Source organism: Tetrahymena thermophila, assembly GCF_000189635.1.
Source record: "Tetrahymena thermophila SB210 genomic scaffold scf_8254728, whole genome shotgun sequence".
Lineage (NCBI taxonomy): Eukaryota > Ciliophora > Oligohymenophorea > Hymenostomatida > Tetrahymenidae > Tetrahymena > Tetrahymena thermophila.
Window position 1 is genome coordinate 48,725 of NW_002476492.1, and position 24,054 is coordinate 72,778.

The 24,054-nt window shown below is 22.3% G+C and overlaps 8 protein-coding genes across 8 annotated transcripts; 1 reads left to right on the forward strand and 7 right to left on the reverse strand. All coding sequences in view use genetic code 6, as the record gives it.

Annotated features, from left to right (window-relative positions):
• Positions 1 to 970: 970 nt before the first annotated feature.
• TTHERM_00835060 (zinc carboxypeptidase family protein) lies at positions 971 to 6,365 on the reverse strand (the record flags this gene model as incomplete). Its single annotated transcript, XM_001031269.2, has 10 exons — positions 971 to 1,241; positions 1,451 to 2,691; positions 3,083 to 3,376; positions 3,434 to 3,727; positions 4,325 to 4,574; positions 4,628 to 4,821; positions 4,983 to 5,090; positions 5,147 to 5,239; positions 5,940 to 6,074; positions 6,195 to 6,365. 10 exons carry the CDS (start codon positions 6,363 to 6,365, stop codon positions 971 to 973), a joined length of 3,051 nt encoding a protein of 1,016 aa, XP_001031269.2.
• A 2,053-nt stretch (positions 6,366 to 8,418) lies between these two features.
• TTHERM_000835069 (zinc carboxypeptidase family protein) lies at positions 8,419 to 10,248 on the reverse strand (the record flags this gene model as incomplete). Its single annotated transcript, XM_012796457.1, has 1 exon — positions 8,419 to 10,248. The coding sequence occupies one exon, from the start codon at positions 10,246 to 10,248 to the stop codon at positions 8,419 to 8,421; it is 1,830 nt and encodes a 609-aa protein (XP_012651911.1).
• A 495-nt stretch (positions 10,249 to 10,743) lies between these two features.
• On the reverse strand, positions 10,744 to 12,570 carry TTHERM_00835070 (zinc carboxypeptidase family protein; the record flags this gene model as incomplete). The annotated part of the gene is made up of 1 exon (XM_001031270.1): positions 10,744 to 12,570. One exon carries the CDS (start codon positions 12,568 to 12,570, stop codon positions 10,744 to 10,746), a length of 1,827 nt encoding a protein of 608 aa, XP_001031270.1.
• Positions 12,571 to 13,072: 502 nt separating this feature from the next.
• TTHERM_000835088 (zinc carboxypeptidase family protein) lies at positions 13,073 to 14,902 on the reverse strand (the record flags this gene model as incomplete). The annotated part of the gene is made up of 1 exon (XM_012796458.1): positions 13,073 to 14,902. The coding sequence occupies one exon, from the start codon at positions 14,900 to 14,902 to the stop codon at positions 13,073 to 13,075; it is 1,830 nt and encodes a 609-aa protein (XP_012651912.1).
• A 450-nt stretch (positions 14,903 to 15,352) lies between these two features.
• Positions 15,353 to 17,182, reverse strand: TTHERM_000835089 (zinc carboxypeptidase family protein; the record flags this gene model as incomplete). Its single annotated transcript, XM_012796459.1, has 1 exon — positions 15,353 to 17,182. The coding sequence occupies one exon, from the start codon at positions 17,180 to 17,182 to the stop codon at positions 15,353 to 15,355; it is 1,830 nt and encodes a 609-aa protein (XP_012651913.1).
• A 443-nt stretch (positions 17,183 to 17,625) lies between these two features.
• Positions 17,626 to 19,452, reverse strand: TTHERM_00835090 (zinc carboxypeptidase family protein; the record flags this gene model as incomplete). The annotated part of the gene is made up of 1 exon (XM_001031272.2): positions 17,626 to 19,452. The coding sequence occupies one exon, from the start codon at positions 19,450 to 19,452 to the stop codon at positions 17,626 to 17,628; it is 1,827 nt and encodes a 608-aa protein (XP_001031272.2).
• Positions 19,453 to 20,639: 1,187 nt separating this feature from the next.
• TTHERM_00835100 (hypothetical protein) lies at positions 20,640 to 21,596 on the reverse strand (the record flags this gene model as incomplete). Its single annotated transcript, XM_001031273.3, has 1 exon — positions 20,640 to 21,596. The coding sequence occupies one exon, from the start codon at positions 21,594 to 21,596 to the stop codon at positions 20,640 to 20,642; it is 957 nt and encodes a 318-aa protein (XP_001031273.1).
• A 1,247-nt stretch (positions 21,597 to 22,843) lies between these two features.
• On the forward strand, positions 22,844 to 23,858 carry TTHERM_000835119 (transmembrane protein, putative; the record flags this gene model as incomplete). The annotated part of the gene is made up of 2 exons (XM_012796460.1): positions 22,844 to 22,915; positions 22,971 to 23,858. 2 exons carry the CDS (start codon positions 22,844 to 22,846, stop codon positions 23,856 to 23,858), a joined length of 960 nt encoding a protein of 319 aa, XP_012651914.1.
• Between the last annotated feature and the right edge of the window lie 196 nt (positions 23,859 to 24,054).

Genomic DNA, 24,054 nt, shown 5'->3' on the forward strand with positions numbered 1-24,054 from the left:
TCGCTTTTAACATTTTCTTAATTATAACTTTTTGCATATAAAATATCAAAACTTTACTCTTTGATTGTATATATTAGTTGTTAAAGAGGACAACTAAGAAATATTTAATTGAAAAAAGTTAATGCTCTAAAGTAGAAATAATAATTCAATTTATAATAGTAAAAAAAAGGATAAAAACCTTTGATTGAATCCAATTAATTCTTCTCACCTATTAAAATAAAACCTGTCAAACTAGTTAATAAACCTAGTAATAATTAAAAATGGGCACAAACAATCACTAATTTAACTTTTTGATTATAAAATATATCTAAATTGTTCAGACAAGTTAAAACATATTTAAAAAATTCTCAAAAAGAAATTACTCAAACAAATTTGCATAGTATTGCTTGCTTCAATCAAAAATAATAAAATAAATTTTTAAGTTTAATTAAAAATTAGTTAAATTTGAATAAAATAAATTTTTAAGTTTAATTAAAAATTAGTTAAATTTGAATAAAATAAATTGTTAACATTTTTAATCAAAGGTTTTTTTTATTTAATTTAACCATTAATAAACTTAAATAAAATCTAATAAAATCAGAAACATTATATAAAATAATTATTAATATTATTATTAAATAGAGTAAAAGAAAACTTTTTCATTAAATAATTTGTTTTTTGTTTATTTATTTATTTACTTTTTTCAAATATAAAAAAATGAGTGGAAAAATTTAGTAAATTTTTTATGTACAAAATATTTGTTATATATAAAACAAAGGTTTAACTAACTAACTAACTAATTTATTTTTATATTTAAAGTTACTTATTTACTAATTTAATAAATATTCTATATAATTAGACTCTTAAAAGTATTTATTTATCTCTCTGTGTATTTATCAATTGATGAATAGATTGATGGATTGATAAATAGATAGAAATATTGTTTGTTTACAATTTTGGAAGTGCAGATGATTGATGTATGTATGTATACTCAGCTTACTTTCTTTTTTGGAAGTATTTTTTGTGTGTTACGACTCTTTGATCTATTATTTATTTGCATATTTTATTTTGCAACTGTGTAAGGCTTTTAGCTTTCGCTTCTTTATTTATTCTTTGACAGTGTATCTATTATAATTCTAGTTTACTTTACAATACTTTGTTGCTGCTATTATTGTTGGACTTATATTTTTTTAGGCTTTGTAGCAATTTCTTCAACTTTTTGAGAAGCATAATTTTATATTTTAGCAAAACGATCATCAAATCTATGCAATTACAAATATAATAGGTTTTATTTTTTAATTATTTTTAATTTTAAAAATTTATTTCAAGTGAGTGAGGGAGGGTATGAATTTTATTACTTTTAAAATCAAAAATTTGATCATTTTATTTAATTTGTTTAAAATTTTTAGATTTCATCAAATATTATGAATAAATACCTCCTAATTTAATAATAAATAAGAATAAATTTTACTCTGAAATGTATGGCTTGCTGTCAGACACTTTTATCATATTAAATTTGAGAGAATCTTTGTTTTCTTGGTTTTATGTAAGATTGGAAGGCTATGATTAAGGACTAAAGATGTTTTAATTAGAGCTGATTGTTTAATTTTAGTTGTTTAAGGAATAATTTTAATCATATTAATTACTGAGGTCATTTAATGGCTTATTGGTATTTTATTGCTGCATTAAAACTGGTTAAATTTATTAAATTGTGTTTTTTCTTATGTAAGAGTGATTCAATCTTTTAGAAGTGGGTCTTTTTGGGAGTGCTTATGTCATTTTGTACTGTTCTTAAATACTCAATTAAGGCATTTAATATTCAGTTTATCTTGCAAATTTTCCTTGCTGATTGACTAAATCATCAATTTTATCTGAAATTAAATTACAATTCATACTCTGGGAAAAACTCTCGTCGAGTTTTTGCATATAAGGAGTATTTGAAACTATTTTCTTAATTTTCTCTCTGTTTATATTTACAGACTAAGGAGTATACTCTTGAGTAATATTATTTTCAGAAAAATAAGCTTATTGCGATTAGTTATTTTATCCTACAAGATTATAATTTTTGAATTAATAGCTTTGAATTTGTTAATCATTGAAATTTTTTATTTCTTCTTTTTCTTCTTGTCCACCTTCGCTTTAGTCATCTTCAGCATCATTATTATTTTGATTTGTTTGATCTGTTTCTATATTGTAATACCTTTTACCTTCAAGTATGTTGATATCTTAGAAAATACTGACTTGTCTTTCTTATCTCTAACTTAATGGTCGTTTTTTATTATAATTATTCACATTTATTAGCATTTCTGAAATTATTTTTATTTCATTTTCTGGGCTAGTTGGTCCAATAAGTTAAGAAGTAGGCAATTAAACTATTTTCCTTTCCTAGCTCGCATTAATCTACTTCTTAGACAGCAAAGATGGGTTAGGTGTTTAGTTTTTATCTGATGTAATTTATTTTTTTTACATAGTTGCCTATCTCTTTAAAGGATTTAGCTTATTAGAATTCTCGTTAGGTGCTTTCTGCACTAAAGGCTTTGTATTATCAGCGATATCATTTTTTATGCCAGTGTGCAAATAAATCCAAAGACATTTTAAAACTCTCTCTAAATTCTCATTTATCGAAATATATCTTAAAACTTTACGTAAGTATTAGCAAAATCTAAATGGAGTGATTCTCATTAAATTGTAAGCCATTCTCATCTTAATATTCTTATTTTATAAAAATAAAATTTTTAATTCATTTAATCAATTAAAGTCTTTATCAAATCATCTTTTCAAATAGATTTTTTAAATAAAAATTTATTTTGTTAAATTAAAATTGTTTTCGATTAAAATATTATTTATCTCTTTTGAAATTTCTGAGAAATCTAAAATAAATTAATTAATGAAATAGAAAATTATTAATTCAACATTTTTTGATTTTGAAAAAAATGTTCAAGTTCTTTCTTTTTTCATTGATTAAATTATATTTTATTTAATAATTGTTTAATATAAATGTGCTTTTATTGTTGTTTCCGTTCATGAATTTCTTTGTAGATATGATAGATATATTGCTTGTTACTTTATAAAGTTAACTTATTTATTTTAAGAAATAATTTACTGCTAAAGATTTGTATGGAGTGTTTGGAATTCTGGAGTTAGGATGAATAGAGGAGTAATCAAGAAGAGCATCACATATTCCCTCTCCAACTTATTCAAATATTTCAATTGTGTAAAATGTAGTATTTTTTAAAGGTTGGAGATCGATTCCGTTTACAATAATATCTTAATCGTACTAATCTGGATCCTTTTTGTCGTTTTCACTTTAAGTGTTATTGTAATCAAACAATTTATTAGTATATGTCCCTGTATTATAGTTACACTCAAGAGTGTAGCATAAATTCAATTTAGTAGCCTATTTCAATTAATCAATATAATTTTAGCTTAAATTTGCTTTTAAAATTTAATTTACTTTATACAAAGCCACTCTTCCAGCACCTTCTTTCGAGAGTCCATCTCCCTTGTCCTTGCAATACATATTTTTCTCAGTGAAATTGCATGAATCATATTCAAAATAAGGAGAATTTAATGAAAGAAGTCTTGGGAATAAACAAGTATCAAGTTGATCTTTGAGATCAAGGCAGTTTCCATAAATGAAAGCACCCTTTTTAGTAGCATGTGCATGCAAATCAATATAACAATGAAGTCTCTTAGTCTCATTTAAATGTAAAATTAATTCTTTTATCGCATAAACCGATGGATGTTCCTATTTATTAATATTAAAGTTATTCTTTTTTATCAAATTAAATATCACTTTGCTTTTTAACTCACAAACAACTATTTAATTTTATAATTCTTAATGTATAAAATTTAATTTGCCAATTTAAATTTAGATATTTATTATCTAAATAAAAGCATAACGATTCTGACTAAAAAAATGAAAATCTTTAATAATTGTAACAAATTTGCTATCAAAGCTAAATAATTCTTACTGTTTTGAAACATCTTTTGTTAACTTAATTAAACAATTGAGTAATTTTAATTAAATTTTCTATTATTTATTTGATTGAATGTCTTAAAGTATTTTTCCTTTTTATTTATTTATTTATTTGGCTCAAAATTTGTTGATAAATTGAGTTTTAAGTATTTGATTAGTTTATTTCATTTTTCATTTTATTTGTTTATCATTAAAAATTTAATAATATTTTCAATACAACACACTAATTGGATGTAGGAGCTAAGATTATTTTTTGCTTTTATGTTTTAATATTATAAATCTTTTATCCTATTATTATCTAAATAACTTTAGTTTTAGTGGCTATTTGTTTAAGCAAATGATTAAAATATTAAGTAAATTAATTACGGTCTATGAGGGGTTTATGTAAAATCTGTTTAAATTGAGTCCGTTTGTATCTGTTCTGTAGTGTCCTCTATAAACTCCATCTGGATTGATCATAGGAATACAGTAGAATACAAAATTATCTCTTAAAACTTTGGCTCTGGCATCATCTTTGTTTAAAAGGAGTTTAATGATACCATTGAAAACGTGAGAACCTGGAGTTTCTCCTGGATGAACTCTGGCTGAGAAAAAAACATATTTTTTATTCTTGAATCTATTTTGATTTTTATTTGTTTAATTATTTTGAATATTAAACAATCTATTTACAAAGCTGGACGAGAAGACTCTGGATCAGTAAACAAATTTGGTAGGGCCTTCTCTTGCTGGTTTAACTTATTGCTTTAAGAGGATATTGTGAGTAACTCAATTTTTCTATCCTCCTTTGATTTAATTAATGTACATCTATGCATATAAATTTCGTTATCATTTTCATAAGCCTACTCATATTCTTTTAAGAATTTCTATTAAAATTAAAAAAATTTATCAATTTTTAAATAAATAAATAAAATGAATTATTTCATAAAAATTAAATAATTCTTTCTTATTTAAATTTAAAAAATGAGGAAATCTAAATTAATATTTAAGCTATGAAATTTATTTTTAAGTAAATAAAATCAATTACTTCGTTATCTTCATAGCTGAAAGGATATGTGAAAGAAAACCACACTTTCTCTTCAGCAGATTCAAATTTATGAGTCCAAGTAATTTCTAATCCATTATCATTATTTTCCTATTTAAAATATTAAGATTAGCATTTTTATGTTAATTCATTCTTTCATGTTTTACCATAGTGCTAGCAATGTTCGATTTAACTCTCTACCATGCATTTGATAAAGAACTTTTAAAAGTTGGTTGCATTCCTTCTCTAAACATTTTATTCTAAACGATAAAAAATATTTATTAAAATTAAATGTCAATTAAATTTATTTTGAAATACACCCTAAAAAATAAAAAATAAACTATTTTCATAATTTGAAATTTATTCTAAATTTAATTTTACACACCTGTTCACTTATTTATTTCTCAAAAAATAAAAAAATATTAATTTATTTTACACATTAAATATTTTATAAAATTTAATATAGCTTTAGTTATTTATTTATTTATATTTATGGCAGTTAGAATTTTTGAAAATTTAGTTATTTAATAATTTTAAAGAAATTTGATTGTAAGAGGAGTGAGATAAATGCAGAAGTTAGATTTGAAATAGTTTATTTTAGGGATTGTGACAGAATAAAAATGATGCGTAATTTAAAAATAGGAATTTATTGAAAGAAATAGTAAATTTGATAAGAAGGTTCGTATTTATTAATGAGTTTGTTATGACCAATTGATTTATTTATTTGTTTGCTTGCTTGCTTGCTTTGTTTCTTTATAGAGAGAGATCAATAAGGTTAATACTTAATAAATAAATAAGTGTTGTATTTAAATGAATGATGATTTTATTAGCTAATATAACTCTTATAGATTAAATAGATTTAAATTTATAATTTTAATTCGTTAATCAATGCAATACATTCATTCATTCATATATTTAATCAATCAAATTAGCTATTAAATGCTTATTGTATTTTGTTACTTAAAAGTTGAGATTCATAATGGTGAAAGTAAGTGTTGTCTCTGCGTTCACTCCTGTCACAGAAAAGTAGAACCAAGTCCTATAATTAGTTGCTTTTTGAGTGCCTTTGCAGTCATTGCAGATCCAAAGATTAAACTATTTATAAATTGAATACTTTTGAATAAATAGATTTAGGAATCAAAAAGAAAATAAAAATGTGAGCTGAACAAAATCTTATTTTAGATTTTTTTTCTTAACTTTTTATAAAAATATTACATGATTGTTCTTAAGTGAGCTGTTTCTTTCCACTTTCTCTAAATTGCCTGAATCGAATCGACTATCAAAAACAATAGATCCGAATTCATGCCTTGTCTATTAAGGGTGTATATCAGGCTTGCATGACTATGGTAAATTTTTATTGCCTTTCTCTGTTTTATAGTCGTACATTCGATAGTAATAGTGATATTAATGTTGAATCTAAAATATGCTAAATTTATCTCTGCTAGTGCTTGTTCAAATTGGAGCTATTAATGCGCTTTTCCTTAATTTTATGGTTTTGGCAGAACAACTTTATTAAACCTTTTAATGGACTATGTGAGATTGATTTATTAAATAAATTGATTGAATGTTAATTATTCAATTTTTAACAAAGATTGTTTACTTTTTATCAAAAGCAATGAAAATTATTAATAACTTAGTAAATTAATTAGTTAATTAATAATTCAATCAATTTATTAAGAAATGGGATGTTATTTTTAGTTTTCTATGTATTTTCTCTCTTTATTCTTTCTTTTTTTCTGATATTTGTCTGTTTGTATCTCATTTCTTTTTTATGAACAAAGCAATTATAAAATGATGCAAAATATTCCCTAATTTTTTATTGGTAGGCGGTGTAATTCTACTACAGCAAATAAATAAATAAATTTAAAGTATCTCTGTCATTTAATTTATAATTTTGAACATATCTTTAAATAAATTTATTTATACAAAAAACCAATACAAAAATTAAGAAAATTCATGCAAGTATGCAAATATTCATTCATACATAAGACCATAAAATATAATTCATTCTTTCAATAAAAAATCTAAATCCAATTTAAACAAAAATTCAACTCATTTAAACGAAAAAATTTATTAATTTATTAATTAGAATTGCTCTTAAATTTATTTTGATAGTAAAAAAATGCAATAAATAATACTTTAAATTAAAAACGATCATTATAAAAAACAACATTTAGAAAAAAATAAATCAAAATTTCAACAAATAAAAAAAATATAAAAAAATTTAATTTCATATTCTTATTTTTTCAATAATTTAAAAAAATCTTATACTATTAATAAGAATTTAATATCTGATTAAATAAAAAAAGCTTATTACTTATTATTTAAATTCTATTTACGAATCTTAAATAAATCGTCTAATATAGATTAACTATTTATATTTTAATCATTATTCGTTTTTACATTAAATATTAAAATTAGAATTTAAAATGTAGAATTTACTTTAAAAGAAATTATTTAATGTTAATTTATAAGAATTATAATTAGACCTATTTATCTTAAAAAACAGATTCAGCCTAAAATAAATAAGAGAATTTGCTTTTCAACCATGATTTCATAAAACTAAAATTAAAATATAAAATGGTAACAATTTTTTAGTTTTAAGAAATAAATTATTTGTAGATTAATTGATTTATGTGAAATTAAAAAAAAGTTGGTTAATTTACTTAAAAAATTATGCTAAATTAAAATAACTGAATCTACTTTAATTAGAAACATATTCATTCTCAATATTAATATTTAATTTTACCAAATATTTTTTAATTAAATTGAGTACTGTTGAGCTTATTTCTTTATCAAAATATCAATAAAGTATCAAATATTATTTATTAATGTTTAAATATTAATTGCTAAGTGAATAAATAAATATGATTTTAATTTCATTGATATTAAAATTAAATATGTATCTGAGTTAGTATCAATTAAGAAAATTAAAGACTTAAAAGAAAATTATATTCCTATCTAATTTCTTTTAAGCAAACAATCTTTTTTATCAATAAAAATATAAGAATTATTTTCTAAATTATTTTAATTTTCTTTCAAAAAATAAAATTATCATTAAGGATTAGAGTTTGAAAATATTCATATTATCATTTTTTTTATGGTTTGGTAATTAATGATTATAAATATTTATTAATGTATTTGAAATTATTTTTAGGTGATATTACTATCCTCGAATAATTATTTCTTTAATTGGAAATAGATATTTAGTAGAATAAAAAATAAATTTTATTTTATAAATTAAAAGAAAACCCAAAATAATATAAAAAGGTATTTATCGAAATAATTAGGTTTTGAACCTGAAAAAACAATAAAAATAAGTAAAAAATCTAAATTTTTTATACTTTGAGCAAATTTTATAACTTTTCAAATTTTTAAATAAGAAAAATAAAAATATCTATCGAATATTATATTATCGTTATTATTTATAAAATTTAATTCAATTTTTTAACTCATACACTATTTTTACATCCATTAAAATATATTTCTCACCTTAATTACCAATGCCAAGATAAAATCTTAGATCATCAAATTATGTAAGCTTCTCTTTATATTTATCCTCTAATCCTAACTTATACTCATAATTCGGATAATCTAATACTTCTAGAATCTACTCTTTCATACACAATCTTAGTTCTATCATATTCTCTCCACTTGTTTTAAATCCTGATCCCTTTAATTATTTATCAATACCATAATTATCTTCAGATTTAATTACAGATTGATTATCTTTCTTTAACTCACAGCTTAAATGCTCATTCAATCCGGCATTTTAATAAGCCTTTGAATTTCTCATTAGACCTATTGTAAAGATTTTACCTTGATTTAAACTTTCAACTTTTATCCTAAAAATATACTTCTAATCTTTTTATAAATTTGTATTTGATATACAATTCAGCCAATAATTACTTTCTTCTAAACATTCAATTTCATAATAACCATTTTCTTTTTTATTTACCACACATTTATTCTACCCGTCATAAAACTAAGTAACAAACAATTTTAGATCTAAATTAGGTAGATTTTCCTAAAATAAAGCGTTCCATTTTTCATGTTTAAAATTTCTGAAGATGTCAAATTTATTTTTGTCAGTAAAAGTATTAGTGAAATTAATCTATTTTAAGAAAGGTTTTACATCAATTAAGAACTTTTCAAACTATTAATTGAATTCTTAGCTCAAGAAATTGATTTTAGAATCTACAATTTAAGTCATTTATTTGATTTCTAAACTATCCTTTACTTCCTATTCAAATTACTATTCCCCTCTTTACAAAGCTATTGAATGCTTAACATATTCTTCTATTAAATTTATCTTTTCCTCACTAATCTTGGAAAAGTCAATTTACTCTTTATTCTCCTTGAAAATTGTTGTGCTGAAACTAAACTATTTAAGAATAGGATTTATACTTTAAAGATTCTCACTTAACTTGCTTAAGAATTAGTCAGAGCAAAAGTTTGATTTATTAGAAACAAGCTTCATGATTAATTCAGATGTTAATTTTAAATCTCCAGTTTAGTTATTTTGATTTCTAATATTAGTTTCAAAATGATTTCTATTGTTATCATGATTTGCACTGCTGAATTCAGGAATATCTAAATTGAAGAAAGAAATTTGGTCAATAAAAGTTAATAATTACTTTTTAATGATGTGAGGATATTCCATGTTGAAATTCGTTTACAATTAATTTGCTTAGGTAAGCAGACTTTACAATTATTCTGTGTTTTTATCTTTTTGAGACTCCATTTGAGAGATAAATTCTTTACAGAGAATTGAATAATCTTGGAGATTATTTGATTTTTCATTGTTAAGAAGCTACTTAAGCTAAAGAATGTTTGAAACTTCTTAGTATCTTTTGATAATATGCTATCTATCAATAGGATATTTCAAGGCTTCATTGATCATTTTTTTTTAGATAACATCTATTTTATTTAAAAACTCTTCTTTGAGTTGATTAAAGAAGTTTGTAATTTGCTTGACATAGTCAAGTGAAGATTAATTTGATGTAAGATCAATGAGATCTGAGATTATTTGATAGTTATTGACTGGCGGCCATTTTGGGATAATGTTATTGTCTGCTTCTTAAAAAATCTGGTCGATCATAAGATAGTTGATAGATTTAAAGTGAAGATCATGATTAAAACAGGAAGAACAGTAAAAGAGAGGTTTAGTGGAATTAGGTTGTGCTAAGACATCATTTACTTAAATAAATTGAAGGTCTTTATTTGGATGCTTATTGCATTTTAGATTTTAGATGGCAATTTTATCCATTTTTTAGAATAGAATGTGATGATATATTTTCAATATATTTATTGATTATTTTTTTTATGATTAATTTGAGTTTTTTTTTTTGTATTTTAGAAAATAAAAAGAAAATTAGTTATTTATTTGAGTATCTTATAAAAAGATATTAAATATTTTAATAAATAATAAAATAGAACTATTTTTTTTCAGAATTTTGGTTTATATAATCATGTTTCTAGATAAAAATGAATTTATAATATTAGTATGGATATTCATAAGAAACATAATTTACTTTCAAATTATATAAAATTTATTTTTTAGGATAAAATAATATGCTTATTTTATAATTTTATAGATTAACTATAAATTTTATTTAAAATATAAAAAATGATTTTAGTTTACAAAATTTATGCAAAAATAAATACACTTTTAGCAAATTTTATAATTTTTCAAATTTTTAAATAAGAAAAATAAAAAGATCTATCAAATATTATATTATTGTTATTATTTATAAAATTTAATTCAGTCTATAAACTCATTCACTATTTTTACATCCATTAAAATTAATTTGTTATCTTAATTACCAATGCCAAGATAAAATCTTAGATCATCTAATTATATAAGCTTCTCTTTATATTTATCCTCTAATCCTAACTTATACTCATAATTCGGATAATCTAATACTTCTAGAACCTACTCTTTCAAACATAATCTTAGTTCTATCATATTCTCTCCACTTGTTTTAAATCCTGCTCCCTTTAATTATTTATCAATACCATCATTTTCAGATTTAATTACAGATTGATTATTTTTCTATAAGCGACAGCTTAAATATTCATTATATCCTACAACTTAATCAGCCTATGAATTCCTCATTAGACCTATTATAAATTCTTTACCTTCATTTAGACTTTCAACTTTTATCCTAAAAATATACTTCTAATCTTTTTATAAATTTGTATTTGATATACAATTCAGCCAATAATCACTTTTTTTTAAACATTCAATTTCATAATAACCATTTTCTTTTTTATTTACCACACAATTTCTCTACCAGTTCCCATACTAAGTTACAAATAATTTTAAATCTAAATTAGGTAGATTTTCCTAAAATAAAGTATTCAATTTTCCATTGCTTAAATTTCTGAAGAAGTCAAATTTATTTTTGTCAGTAAAAGTATTAGTGAAATTAATCTATTTTAAGAAAGGTTTTACATCAACTAAGAACTTTTCAAACTATTATCTGAATTCTTAGCTCAAGAAATTGATTTTAGAATCTACAATTTAAGTAATTTATTTTATTTCTAAACTATTCTTTACTTCCTATTCAAATTACTATTCCCCTCTTTACGAAGCTATTGAATGCTTAACATATTCTTCTATCAAATTTATTTTTTCCTCACTAATCTTGGAAAAGTCAATTTATTCTTTATTCTCCTTGAAAACTGTTGTGCTGAAACTAAACTATTTAAGAATAGGGTTTATACTTTAAAGATTCTCACTTAACTTGCTTAAGAATTGGTCAGAGCAAAAGTTTGATTTATTAGAAACAAGCTTCATGATTAATTCAGATGTTAATTTTAAATATCCAGTTTAGTTATTTTGATTTCTAATATTAGTTTCCAAATGATTTCTATTGTTATCATGATTTGAACTGCTGAATTCAGGAATATCTAAATTGAAGAAAGAAATTTGGTCAATAAAAGTAAATAATTACTTTTTAATGATGTGAGGATATTCCATGTTGAAATTCGTTTACAATTAATTTGCTTAGGTAAGCAGACTTAACAACTATTCTGTGTTTTTATCTTTTTAAGACTCCATTTGAGAGATAAATTCTTTACAGAGAATTGAATAATCTTGGAGATTATTTGATTTTTCATTGTTAAGAAGCTACTTAAGCTAATGAATGTTTGAAACTTCTTAGTATCTTTCGATAATATGCTATCTATCAATAGGGTATTTCAAGGCTTCATTGATCATTTTTTTTTAGATAACATCTATTTTATTTAAAAACTCTTCTTTGAGTTGATTAAAGAAGTTTGTAATTAGCTCGACATAGTCAAGTTAAGATTAATTTGATGTAAGATCGATGAGATCTGAGATTATTTGATAGTTATTGACTGGCGGCCATTTTGGGATAATGTTATTGTCTGCTTCTTAAAAGATCTGGTCGATCATAAGATAGTTGATAGATTTAAAGTGAAGATCATGATTAAAACAGGAAGAACAGTAAAAGAGAGGTTTAGTGGAATTAGGTTGTGCTAGGACATCATTTACTTAAATAAATTGAAGGTCTTTATTTGGATGCTTATTGCATTTTAGATTTTAGATTGTAATTTTATCCATTTATAAGATTAAAGTGAGTAGATAGATATTTTTTCAATCTCTTTTTGATTTTTTTTATGGTTAATTATTTGAGTTTTATGTATTTTAGAAATTAAAAAGAAAGCTACTAATTTGAGTATCTTATAAAAATATTTTAAATACTTTAATAAATAAATAATAAATTAAAACTATATTTTTCAGAATTTTAATTATATCTTAAAGTGTTTCTAGATTAAAATTAATTAATAATAATAGAATATTCATAAGAAACATTATTTATTTTCAAATTATATAAAAAATTAGAGGATAAAATATGATAATTTATTTTTTAGAATAAGCTTTAAATTTTTTTTAAAAATAAAAAATTATTTGAGAAAAATATTATTTTTTTAGCTAATTATTAATTTTTAAACAATTTTCTTAAAAATACACATTATCAAATTAATTAGTTTTTTAAATTTTTAAATATGAAAAATAAAATTATATCGAATATTATATTATTGTTATTACTTATAAATTTAATTCAATTTATAAACTCATTCACTATTTTTACATCCATTAAAATTAATTTGTTTCCTTATTAATCGATGTTAAGATAAAATCTTAGATCATCAAATTATGTAAGCTTTTCTTTATATTTATCCTCTAATCCTAGCTTATACTCATAATTCGGATAATCTAATACTTCTAGAATCTACTCTTTCATACACAATCTTAGTTCTATCATATTCTCTCCACTTGTTTTAAATCCTGCTCCCTTTAATTATTTATCAATACCATAATTATATTTAGATTTAATTACAGATTGATTATCTTTCTTTAAATCACAGCTTAAATACTAATTCGGTCCTGCAACTTAATTAGCCTATAAATTTCTCATTAGACCTATATTAAATCGATCATCTTGATTTAGACATTCAGCTTTTATCCTAAAAATATACTTCTAATCTTTTTATAAATTTGTATTTGATATACAATTCAGCCAAAAATTACTATGTTCTAAACATTCAATTTCATAATAACCATTTTCTTTTTTATTTACCACACATCTATTCTACCCGCCATGTAACTAAGTTACAAACAATTTTAGATCTAAATTAGGTAGATTTTCCTAAAATAAAGCGTTCCATTTTTAATGTTTAAAATTTCTGAACAAGTCAAATTTATTTTTATCAGTAAAAGTATTAGTGAAATTAATCTATTTTAAGAAAGGTTTTACATCAACTAAGAACTTTTCAAACTATTAATTGAATTCTTAGCTCAAGAAATTGATTTTAGAATCTACAATTTAAGTCATTTATTTGATTTCTAAACTATCCTTTACTTCCTATTCAAATTACTATTCCCCTCTTTACAAAGCTATTGAATGCTTAACATATTCTTCTATTAAATTTATCTTTTCCTCACTAATCTTGGAAAAGTCAATTTATTCTTTATTCTCCTTGAAAATTGTTGTGCTGAAACTAAACTATTTAAGAATAGGGTTTATACTTTAAAGATTCTCACTTAATTTGCTTAAGAATTAGTCAGAGCAAAAGTTTGATTTATTAGAAACAAGCTTCATGATTAATTCAGATGTTAATTTTAAATCTCCAGTTTAGTTATTTTGATTTCTAATATTAGTTTCCAAATGATTTCTATTGTTATCATGATTTGCACTGCTGAATTCAGGAATATCTAAATTGAAGAAAGAAATTTGGTCAATAAAAGTTAATAATTACTTTTTAATGATGTGAGGATATTCCATGTTGAAATTCGTTTACAATTAATTTGCTTAGGTAAGCAGACTTTACAATTATTCTGTGTTTTTATCTTTTTGAGACTCCATTTGAGAGATAAATTCTTTACAGAGAATTGAATAATCTTGGAGATTATTTGATTTTTGATTGTTAAGAAGCTACTTAAGCTAAAGAATGTTTGAAACTTCTTAGTATCTTTTGATAATATGCTATCTATCAATAGGATATTTCAAGGCTTCATTGATCATTTTTTTTTAGATAACATCTATTTTATTTAAAAACTCTTCTTTGAGTTGATTAAAGAAGTTTGTAATTTGCTTGACATAGTCAAGTGAAGATTAATTTGATGTAAGATCAATGAGATCTGAGATTATTTGATAGTTATTGACTGGTGGCCATTTTGGGATAATGTTATTGTCTGCTTCTTAAAAAATCTGGTCGATCATAAGATAGTTGATAGATTTAAAGTGAAGATCATGATTAAAACAGGAAGAACAGTAAAAGAGAGGTTTAGGGGAATTAGGTTCTGCTAGGACATCATTAACTTAAATAAATTGAAGATCTTTATTTGGATGCATATTGCATTTTAGATTTTAGATGGCAATTTTATCCATTTTTTAGAATAGAGTGTAATGATATACTTTCAATGTATTTTTTGATTATTTTTTTTATGATTAATTTGAGTTTTTTTTTTGTATTTTAGAAAATAAAAAGAAAATTAGTTATTTGAGTATCTTAAAAAAAGATATTAAATATTTTAATAAATAATAAAATAGAAATATTTTTTTTCAGAATTTTAGTTGATATAATCATGTTTCTAGATAAAAATTAATTTATTATATTAGTATGGATATTCATAAGAAACATAATTTACTTTGAAATTATATAAAATTTTTTAGGATAAAATAATATGCTTATTTTATAGATTAACTATAAATTTTATTTAAAAATATAAAAAATAATTTTAGTATACTTTTAACAAATTTTATAATTTTTCAAATTTTTAAATAAGATAAAAAGATCTATCGAATATTATATTATTGTTATTATTTATAAAATTTAATTCAATTTATAAACTCATTCACTATTTTTACATCCATTAAAATATATTTCTCACCTTAATTACCAATGCCAAGATAAAATCTTAGATCATCAAATTATGTAAGCTTCTCTTTATATTTATCCTGTAATCCTAACTTATACTCATAATTAGGATAATCTAATACTTCTAGAACCTACTCTTTCAAACACAATCTTAATTCTATCATATTCTCTCCACTTGTTTTAAATCCTGCTCCCTTTAATTATTTATCAATACCATAATTAATTCCACATTTAATTACAGATTGATTATTTTTCTTTAACTAACAGCTTAAATACTAATAAAATCCTGCATTTTAATCAGCCTATGAATTTCTCATTAGACCTATTGTAAATGATTTACCTTCATTTAGACTTTCAACTTTTATCCTAAAAATATACTTCTAATCTTTTTATAAATTTGTATTTGATATACAATTCAGCCAAAATAGACTACTTTCTAAACATTCAATTTCATAATAACCATTTTCTTTTTTATTTACCACACATTTATTCTACCCGCCATTGATCTAAGTTGCAAACAATTTTAGATCTAAATTAGGTAGATTTTCCTAAAATAAAGCGTTCCATTTTTCATGTTTAAAATTTCTGAAGAAGTCAAATTTATTTTTGTCAGTAAAAGTATTAGTGAAATTAATCTATTTTAAGAAAGGTTTTACATCAACTAAGAACTTTTCAAACTATTAATTGAATTCTTAGCTCAAGAAATTGATTTTAGAATCTACAATTTAAGTCATTTATTTTATTTCTAAACTATCCTTGACTTCCTATTCAAATTACTATTCCCCTCTTAACAAGGCTATTGAATGCTTAACATATTCTTCTATTAAATTTATTTTTTCCTCACTAATCTTGGAAAAGTCAATTTATTCTTTATTCTCCTTGAAAACTGTTGTGTTGAAACTAAACTATTTAAGAATAGGGTTTATACTTTAAAGATTCTCACTTAATTTGCTTAAAAATTGGTCAGAGCAAAAGTTTGATTTATTAGAAACAAGCTTCATGATTAATTCAGATGTTAATTTTAAATCTCCAGTTTAGTTATTTTGATTTCTAATATTAGTTTCCAAATGATTTCTATTGTTATCATGATTTGCACTGCTGACTTCAGGAATATCTAAATTGAAGAAAGAAATTTGGTCAATAAAAGTTAATATTTACTTTTTAATGATGTGAGGATATTCCATGTTGAAATTCGTTTACAATTAATTTGCTTAGGTAAGCAGACTTTACAATTATTCGGTATTTTTATCTTTTTGAGACTCCATTTGAGAGATAAATTCTTTACAGAGAATTGAATAATCTTGGAGATTATTTGATTTTTCATTGTTAAGAAGCTACTTAAGTTAAAGAATGTTTGAAACTTCTTAGTATCTTTTGATAATAAGCGAATTATCAATAGGATATTTCAAGGCTTCATTGATCATTTTTTTTTAGATAACATCTATTTTATTTAAAAACTCTTCTTTGAGTTGATTAAAGAAGTTTGTAATTTGCTTGACGTAATCAAGTTAAGATTAATTTGATGTAAGATCAATGAGATCTGAGATTATTTGATAGTTATTGACTGGCGGCCATTTTGGGATAATGTTATTGTCTGCTTCTTAAAAGATCTGGTCGATCATAAGATAGTTGATAGATTTAAAGTGAAGATCGTGATTAAAACAGGAAGAACAGTAAAAGAGAGGTTTAGTGGAATTAGGTTGTGCTAGGACATCATTAACTTAAATAAATTGAAGATCTTTATTTGGATGCTTATTGCAATTTAGTTTTTAGATGGCAATTTTATCCATTTTTAGAATAGAGTGTGATGATATACTTTCAATGTATTTTTTGATTATTTTTTTTATGATTAATTTGAGTTTTTTTTTTTGTATTTTAGAAAATATAAAGAAAATTAAATAGAGTATCTTATAAAAAGATATTAAATATTTTAATTAATAATAAAATAGAACTATTTTTTTTCATAATTTTGGTTTATATAATCATGTTTCTAGATAAAAATTAATTTATTATATTAGTATGGATATTCATAAGAAACATAATTTACTTTCAAATTATATAAAATTTTTTACGATAAAATAATATGCTTAATTTATAGATTAACTATAAATTTTATTTAAAAATATAAAAAAATGATTTTAGTATTTTTATAATTTTTCAAATTTTTAAATAAGAAAAATAAAAAGATCTATCGAATATTATATTATTATTGTTATTATTTATAAAATTTAATTCAATTTATAAACTCATTCACTATTTTTACATCCATTAAAATTAATTTCTCACCTTAATTACCAATGCCAAGATAAAATCTTAGATCATCAAATTATGTAAGCTTCTCTTTATATTTATCCTCTAATCCTAACTTATACTCATAATTCGGATAATCTAATAGTTCTAGAACCTACTCTTTCATACACAATCTTAGTTCTATCATATTCTCTCCACTTGTTTTAAATCCTGCTCCCTTTAATTATTTATCAATACCATAATTAGAATCAGATTTAATTACAGATTGATTTTTTTTCTGTAAATAAAAACTTAGATACTCATAAAATCCTGTATTTTAATTAGCCTATGAATTTCTTATTAGACCTATATAAATTCCATTATCTTGATTTAGACTTTCAACTTTTATCCTAAAAATATACTTCTAATCTTTTTATAAATTTGTATTTGATATACAATTCACCCAATAATTAGTATGTTTTAAACATTCAATTTCATAATAACCATTTTCTTTTTTATTTACCACACATTTATGCTACCCGTCATTAAACTAAGTTACAAACAATTTTAGATCTAAATTAGGTAGATTTTCCTAAAATAAAGCGTTCCATTTTTCATCTTTAAAATTTCTGAAGAAGTCAAATTTATTTTTGTCAGTAAAAGTATTAGTGAAATTAATCTATTTTAAGAAAGGTTTTACATCAACTAAGAACTTTTCAAACTATTATTTGAATTCTTAGCTTAAGAAATTGATTTTAGAATCAACAATTTAAGTCATTTATTTGATTTCTAAACTATCCTTTACTTCCTATTCAAATTACTATTCCCCTCTTTACAAAGCTATTGAATGCTTAACATATTCATCTATTAAATTTATTTTTTCCTCACTAATCTTGGAAAAGTCAATTTATTCTTTATTCTCCTTGAAAACTGTTGTGCTGAAACTAAACTATTTAAGTAGAGGGTTTATACTTTAAAGATTCTCACTTAACTTGCTTAAGAATTGGTCAGAGCAAAAGTTTGATTTATTAGAAACAAGCTTCATGATTAAATCAGACGTTAATTTTAAATCTCCAGTTTAATTATTTTGATTTCTAATACTTTCTATATGATTTCTATTGTTATTATGATTTGTACTGCTAATTTCAGGAATATCTAAATTGAAGAAAGAAATTTGGTCAATAAAAGTAAATAATTAGTTTTTAATGATGTGAGGATATTCCATGTTGAAATTCGTTTACAATTAATTTGCTTAGGTAAGCAGACTTTCCAATTATTCAGTATTTTTATCTTTTTGAGACTCCATTTGAGAGATAAATTCTTTACAGAGAATTGAATAATCTTGGAGATTATTTGATTATTGATTGTTAAGAAGCTACTTAAGCTAAAGAATGTTTGAAACGTCTTAGTATCTTTTGATAATATGCTATCTATCAATAGGATATTTCAAGGCTTCATTGATCATTTTTTTTTAGATAACATCTATTTTATTTAAAAACTCTTCTTTGAGTTGATTAAAGAAGCTTGTAATTTGCTTGACGTAGTCAAGTGAAGATTAATTTGACGTGAGATCAATGAGATCTGAGATTAATTTATAATTGTTGACTGGTGGCCATTTTGGGATAATGTTATTGTCTGCTTCTTAAAAAATCTGGTCAATCATAAGATAGTTGATAGATTTAAAGTGAAGATCATGATTAAAACAGGAAGAGCAATAAAAGAGAGGTTTAGTAGAATTAGGTTGTGCTAGGACATCATTAACTTAAATAAATTGAAGGTCTTTATTTGGATGCTTATTGCATTTTAAATTTTAGATTGTAATTTTATCCATTTATAAGATTACAGTGAGTAGATAGATATATTTTCAATGTCTTTTTGATTTTTTTTTTATGATTAATTTGAGTTTTTTTGTATTTTAGAAATTAAAAAGAAAATTACTAATTTGAGTATCTTATAAAAATATTTTAAATACTTTAATAAATAAATAATAAATTAGAACTATATTTTTCAGAATTTTGGTTATATCTTAAAGTGTTTCTAGATTAAAATTAATCCATAATAATAGAATATTCATAAGAAACATAATTTATTTTCAAATTATATAAAAAATATCAAAAATTATAGGATAAAATATGATTATTTATTTTTTAAAATAAGCTATAAATTTTATTAAAAAATAAAAAATTATTTAGTTAAATTTAAGCAAAAATAAATATTAAATATTTAAATTTTAAGCTAAGTTTTTATAATTTTTATTAATTTTTTTTTGAATTAATACATTAACTATAATAAAATAAATTAATTATAATTATTACTATATATTATTCAATTAAGAATTTATAGGAAGATTTATATTTAGTAATAAAAAAATTATCTACTTGACCACTGATTAATTGATTACCAATAATCAATCAAGTATTTTTAAAATAGCAAATTGCTATATTAATATTTTAATGAATAATTCATAAATTTTCAAATAATATTAACAAAAATTAATTTCTTTCAAACTCTAATATAGAGACTAATTTGAACTGAGAATCATAAAACTATTGTGTGCAAGCTTAATAAAATTATTAATGTTTAGAAGATAATTAAAATTTTTAAAACGTAAATAAAAAAACACAATTTCTTTATCAAAAAGATTTTTAAATTTGCTTTTTATTAAAAAAGAATATTCAAAATAAATTTTTTTTGGAAACGAATTAATTAATTCAGCAAGAATATGGAAACAGAAATCTTCTTTTTGCATTTGAGTGATAATGCACATAGATAGATATACATACAAATATAGATAAATATTTAGAAATGACTTATGCTATAATATTATTTATATTCCTATTAACATTAAATTGAGAATAGATAGAAGATTTGTTTAATGCTTGCTTGCTAACTTGTTTTTTATTTTAATTAATTAATTATTATTTTTCTGGCTCTTTAATAATTTATTTACTAATTGATTCACTTATTTGATTGGTTGGTTAACTAACTAACTAACTAAGTATCTATCTATCAAACCTATCATAATTTTCTCAAGGCAAATAGCAAGTACTCCATAATAATCTTTTTAAAATTCTTGAGAGAAACATTTGCTTATAAGAAAGCGAACTCATCAATGAAGAGTTTGCAGGTAACGTTTGAAGAGATATTGTTGATTAAATCGTATAAGAATGTTTATGACTTTAAATGGTTGATTAATTCATGTTTAGTATTTTCATCAGGTATTTCAATTTTACCGGGCAAGACGTATTGCTTGATGGGTTGAGGGAGATTTTCGGCAGAGTTGAAAGTGAGATCGACATCAAGATTTTTGAAATACTTTAAGAATTGCAATTGAGGTGAGCTGAGTAAATTTTCATCAATATTTTTGACGACATCTTCAATTTAAGTGCTAATGTTCTTATCTAAAGCTAAAGTCAATTTAGCTCTGGATTTAGTTAAGAAGGGAACAATAAAACGATAGTTCTTGAGCATATCAAAGATTTAATCAACTGTAACATCAACGCAAGCTTCAGCTTGTAAAGTGTTAGGATTCTAAGCTATGTCCTTCAAACCTGACTCAAGCAAGATTTGAAGAGGCTCTAAAATTTTCTCTGCAATTTATTCCTTTAAAGAAATTTAAACGTATAAATTTTATCCAACAATGTGAGTTTGAAGATTTAAATCTTTGAAAGCCCTCTTTAAGTCTTTGTAGAATCTTTGTTCACCCAATTTAGCTTCGTCATCACCAGATGCAATGTCTTTATTGAGTAAATTGATTACTTGGCTGAGTTTCTCTACATTTTCGCAATTTTCGAACTTCAAGAGCAAGCTATAATTCAAGTTTTCAAACTTCTTTTCAGTTTCTTAAGCAGCAGCTTCCAATTCTTAGCTGGCTACCTTCGAGTCAATCGCGAGATTTACCTTTACGTTGAGGTGTCCGTCTCCTTGGAATTCCTCTCCAAATCTGACTCCTATGCTTGATATTTCCTGGCTCATCTTATTAGTTTTTAAATTAAGATACTCTATTTATTTTTGATGGATTTTTTGTTAATAAATTAAATAATTGATTTATTTATTTGTTTATTAATTCTTTCTTTCTTTTGTTCGATATCAGATAAAGGATAAATAAATAAAAAAAATTATCAATAAATACTTTTTATTCTTGCAAAAAAAACCAATTCAATCAATAATCAAAAAATAACTTTCTTCTATCTAATTATTTGTTCGTTTGTCTGTCTTTCTGGCTTTCTGTTTTTGTATGTATGTATCTATCTATATCTATCTATATCTAGGAATTTATCTTTATTGATTAATTCTTTTAAATAATAAAAATAAACTTTCTATAAATAAAAAATGATAGCAATCTTAAAAATAAATATTTTGATGAATTTCATTCAAAGCATCTATCTATCTAATGTTTTCAATATTCCTCTCTTATGTTACTTAATATTCTGATTATTGATGCATTTTATTTGCTTTGTTGAAAAATATTATTTCTCATTTCTAAATAAACATTTTTTAATTTTAAATAATTCAAAATTCTATTTTAAAATAAATATTTTATTGATTTACTTTATTTTTTTAAAATGATAATTATTGTTTTTAATTTTTTTTTACAAATAAGACATTTACCTGTTTCAAGATGCTTGTTTTTATGAATGAATATAAGTAATTTTGATCTATATTATATCTATGATTATTATAAATTTAATTAATTTGTGTTTCTTAGTGCTAATTTTGTAAAGGTTTTGCAAATGAGTTTAAGAAGCTATTTAAATTAAATCAACTCACATAATAGGAAATGGGAAGAAAAAAAAATGTGGGAAGATCACATGAGGGAAAAACAAATTGGTATTTATAAAATTAGATATATCTGATAGATTGATTAACAATTTCATTTATTTATTTATTTGAATATTTTGTAAATCATAAAATATAAAAATAATTTTTAATGCTTTTTAAACAGATGAAGGAGATTTCAAAATTGATAAAAGCAAAGGAGAAGTATATGTAGAAAGCTGTTAAATAACGGAGTACTTTGATTTTTGTGGTTTTAAGATTTTAAAAATGCTCATTTTTAACAAATAGTGAAAAGGTTTTGAACGCAAAGCCTGCTGAAAAAAAAGAGTAACAAATTTCTACTATTTAAATTGTATAAAACTTAAATAATACTAAAGCAATTATTGATTAAATATTCAATTGTAAAACAAGCATGTGGGTAAAAGACAAATACATTGAAATCTATGAAGATAAAAAACAATAAAAAGACTCCAATAATTAAAACCTTAAAGATAAAAAGGAAGCTAAAAAGAAAAGTAAGCTTATTAAACAAGATTCTTAAAATCATTTCCTTATGAATATATGGAATAGTAAATAAAAAAAAGAAATCGAGAAGATCCAGCAGCTCTTCTTTAAGCAGCAGCAGCAGTAGCAGCAGTGATGATGATAGCATTAGTAGCAGAAGTAGCAGCACAAGTAGATAAAGCTCTGAAAGTAGAACTCAATCGAAAAAAAAACGAGATAAAAAAGAATAAAAAAAATAAACCAAAAAAAAATAAAAGAAAGATAAAGAAAAAACTAAAAAAATTAAAAAAGAAAAGAAAGAAAAGAAAGAAAAGAAGAAAAGTAAAAGTAAGAAGAAAAAGAAGGATAAAAAATCCAAAAATGAAAAAGATGAAAAAAATTGAAATATTTTACTAAAATAACTCTAAAAAATAAAACATTAATTTACTTAAATACATAAAAATTTACTCTAAAAACTAGTTATTTAATTCAAGTTCTTTTTAATTACTTTATTTAATTTTATCATTTATTAATTGTTGTGTAAATCATTTAATCATTTTTATTAAAATTATTTTAGCTTTACATTTAATAATATTTTCTTAAAAATTCTAAGCAAATTATATTATTAATTTAAACTTCCTCTTTATTTATAAAATTTCATTCCTAAATTGTTAAAACCTTATCGATAATCATTTTTAAAAAATTGTTTTATACTATACAATCCAATTTTTATTATAAAATAAACTAAAATATAATTATATTTTTTTAAATTTCATCAAAAATTAAATTTTTAGATTTTTTGAAACAAAAATAGAATTTGATAATTTAAATACCTACTACATACAGTATTTTTATAAAATCTTATTTATATTGATTTGTTTGTTTTCTAAATAAACAAAAGAATTCAATATGAAAAATTATATAAATAAATTTAAAATAAAGAAATTAAAAAAATCAGCTAAACTTAGAGAATGAAATAATTTTATAAAGAACAAGTAGATATTTGGATTGGTTTTTTTTATTGATTTGATTGCATTATGCATGCATGCATGCTTGATGTCAATCAGCAAATACAAAAATAAAGGCGAAGTAATTTGGTAGTGAGAAATAATGAATAAATGAATGAATGAGTATTAGATTGATTGATTGAATTGGAAAATATTGAAAAAGA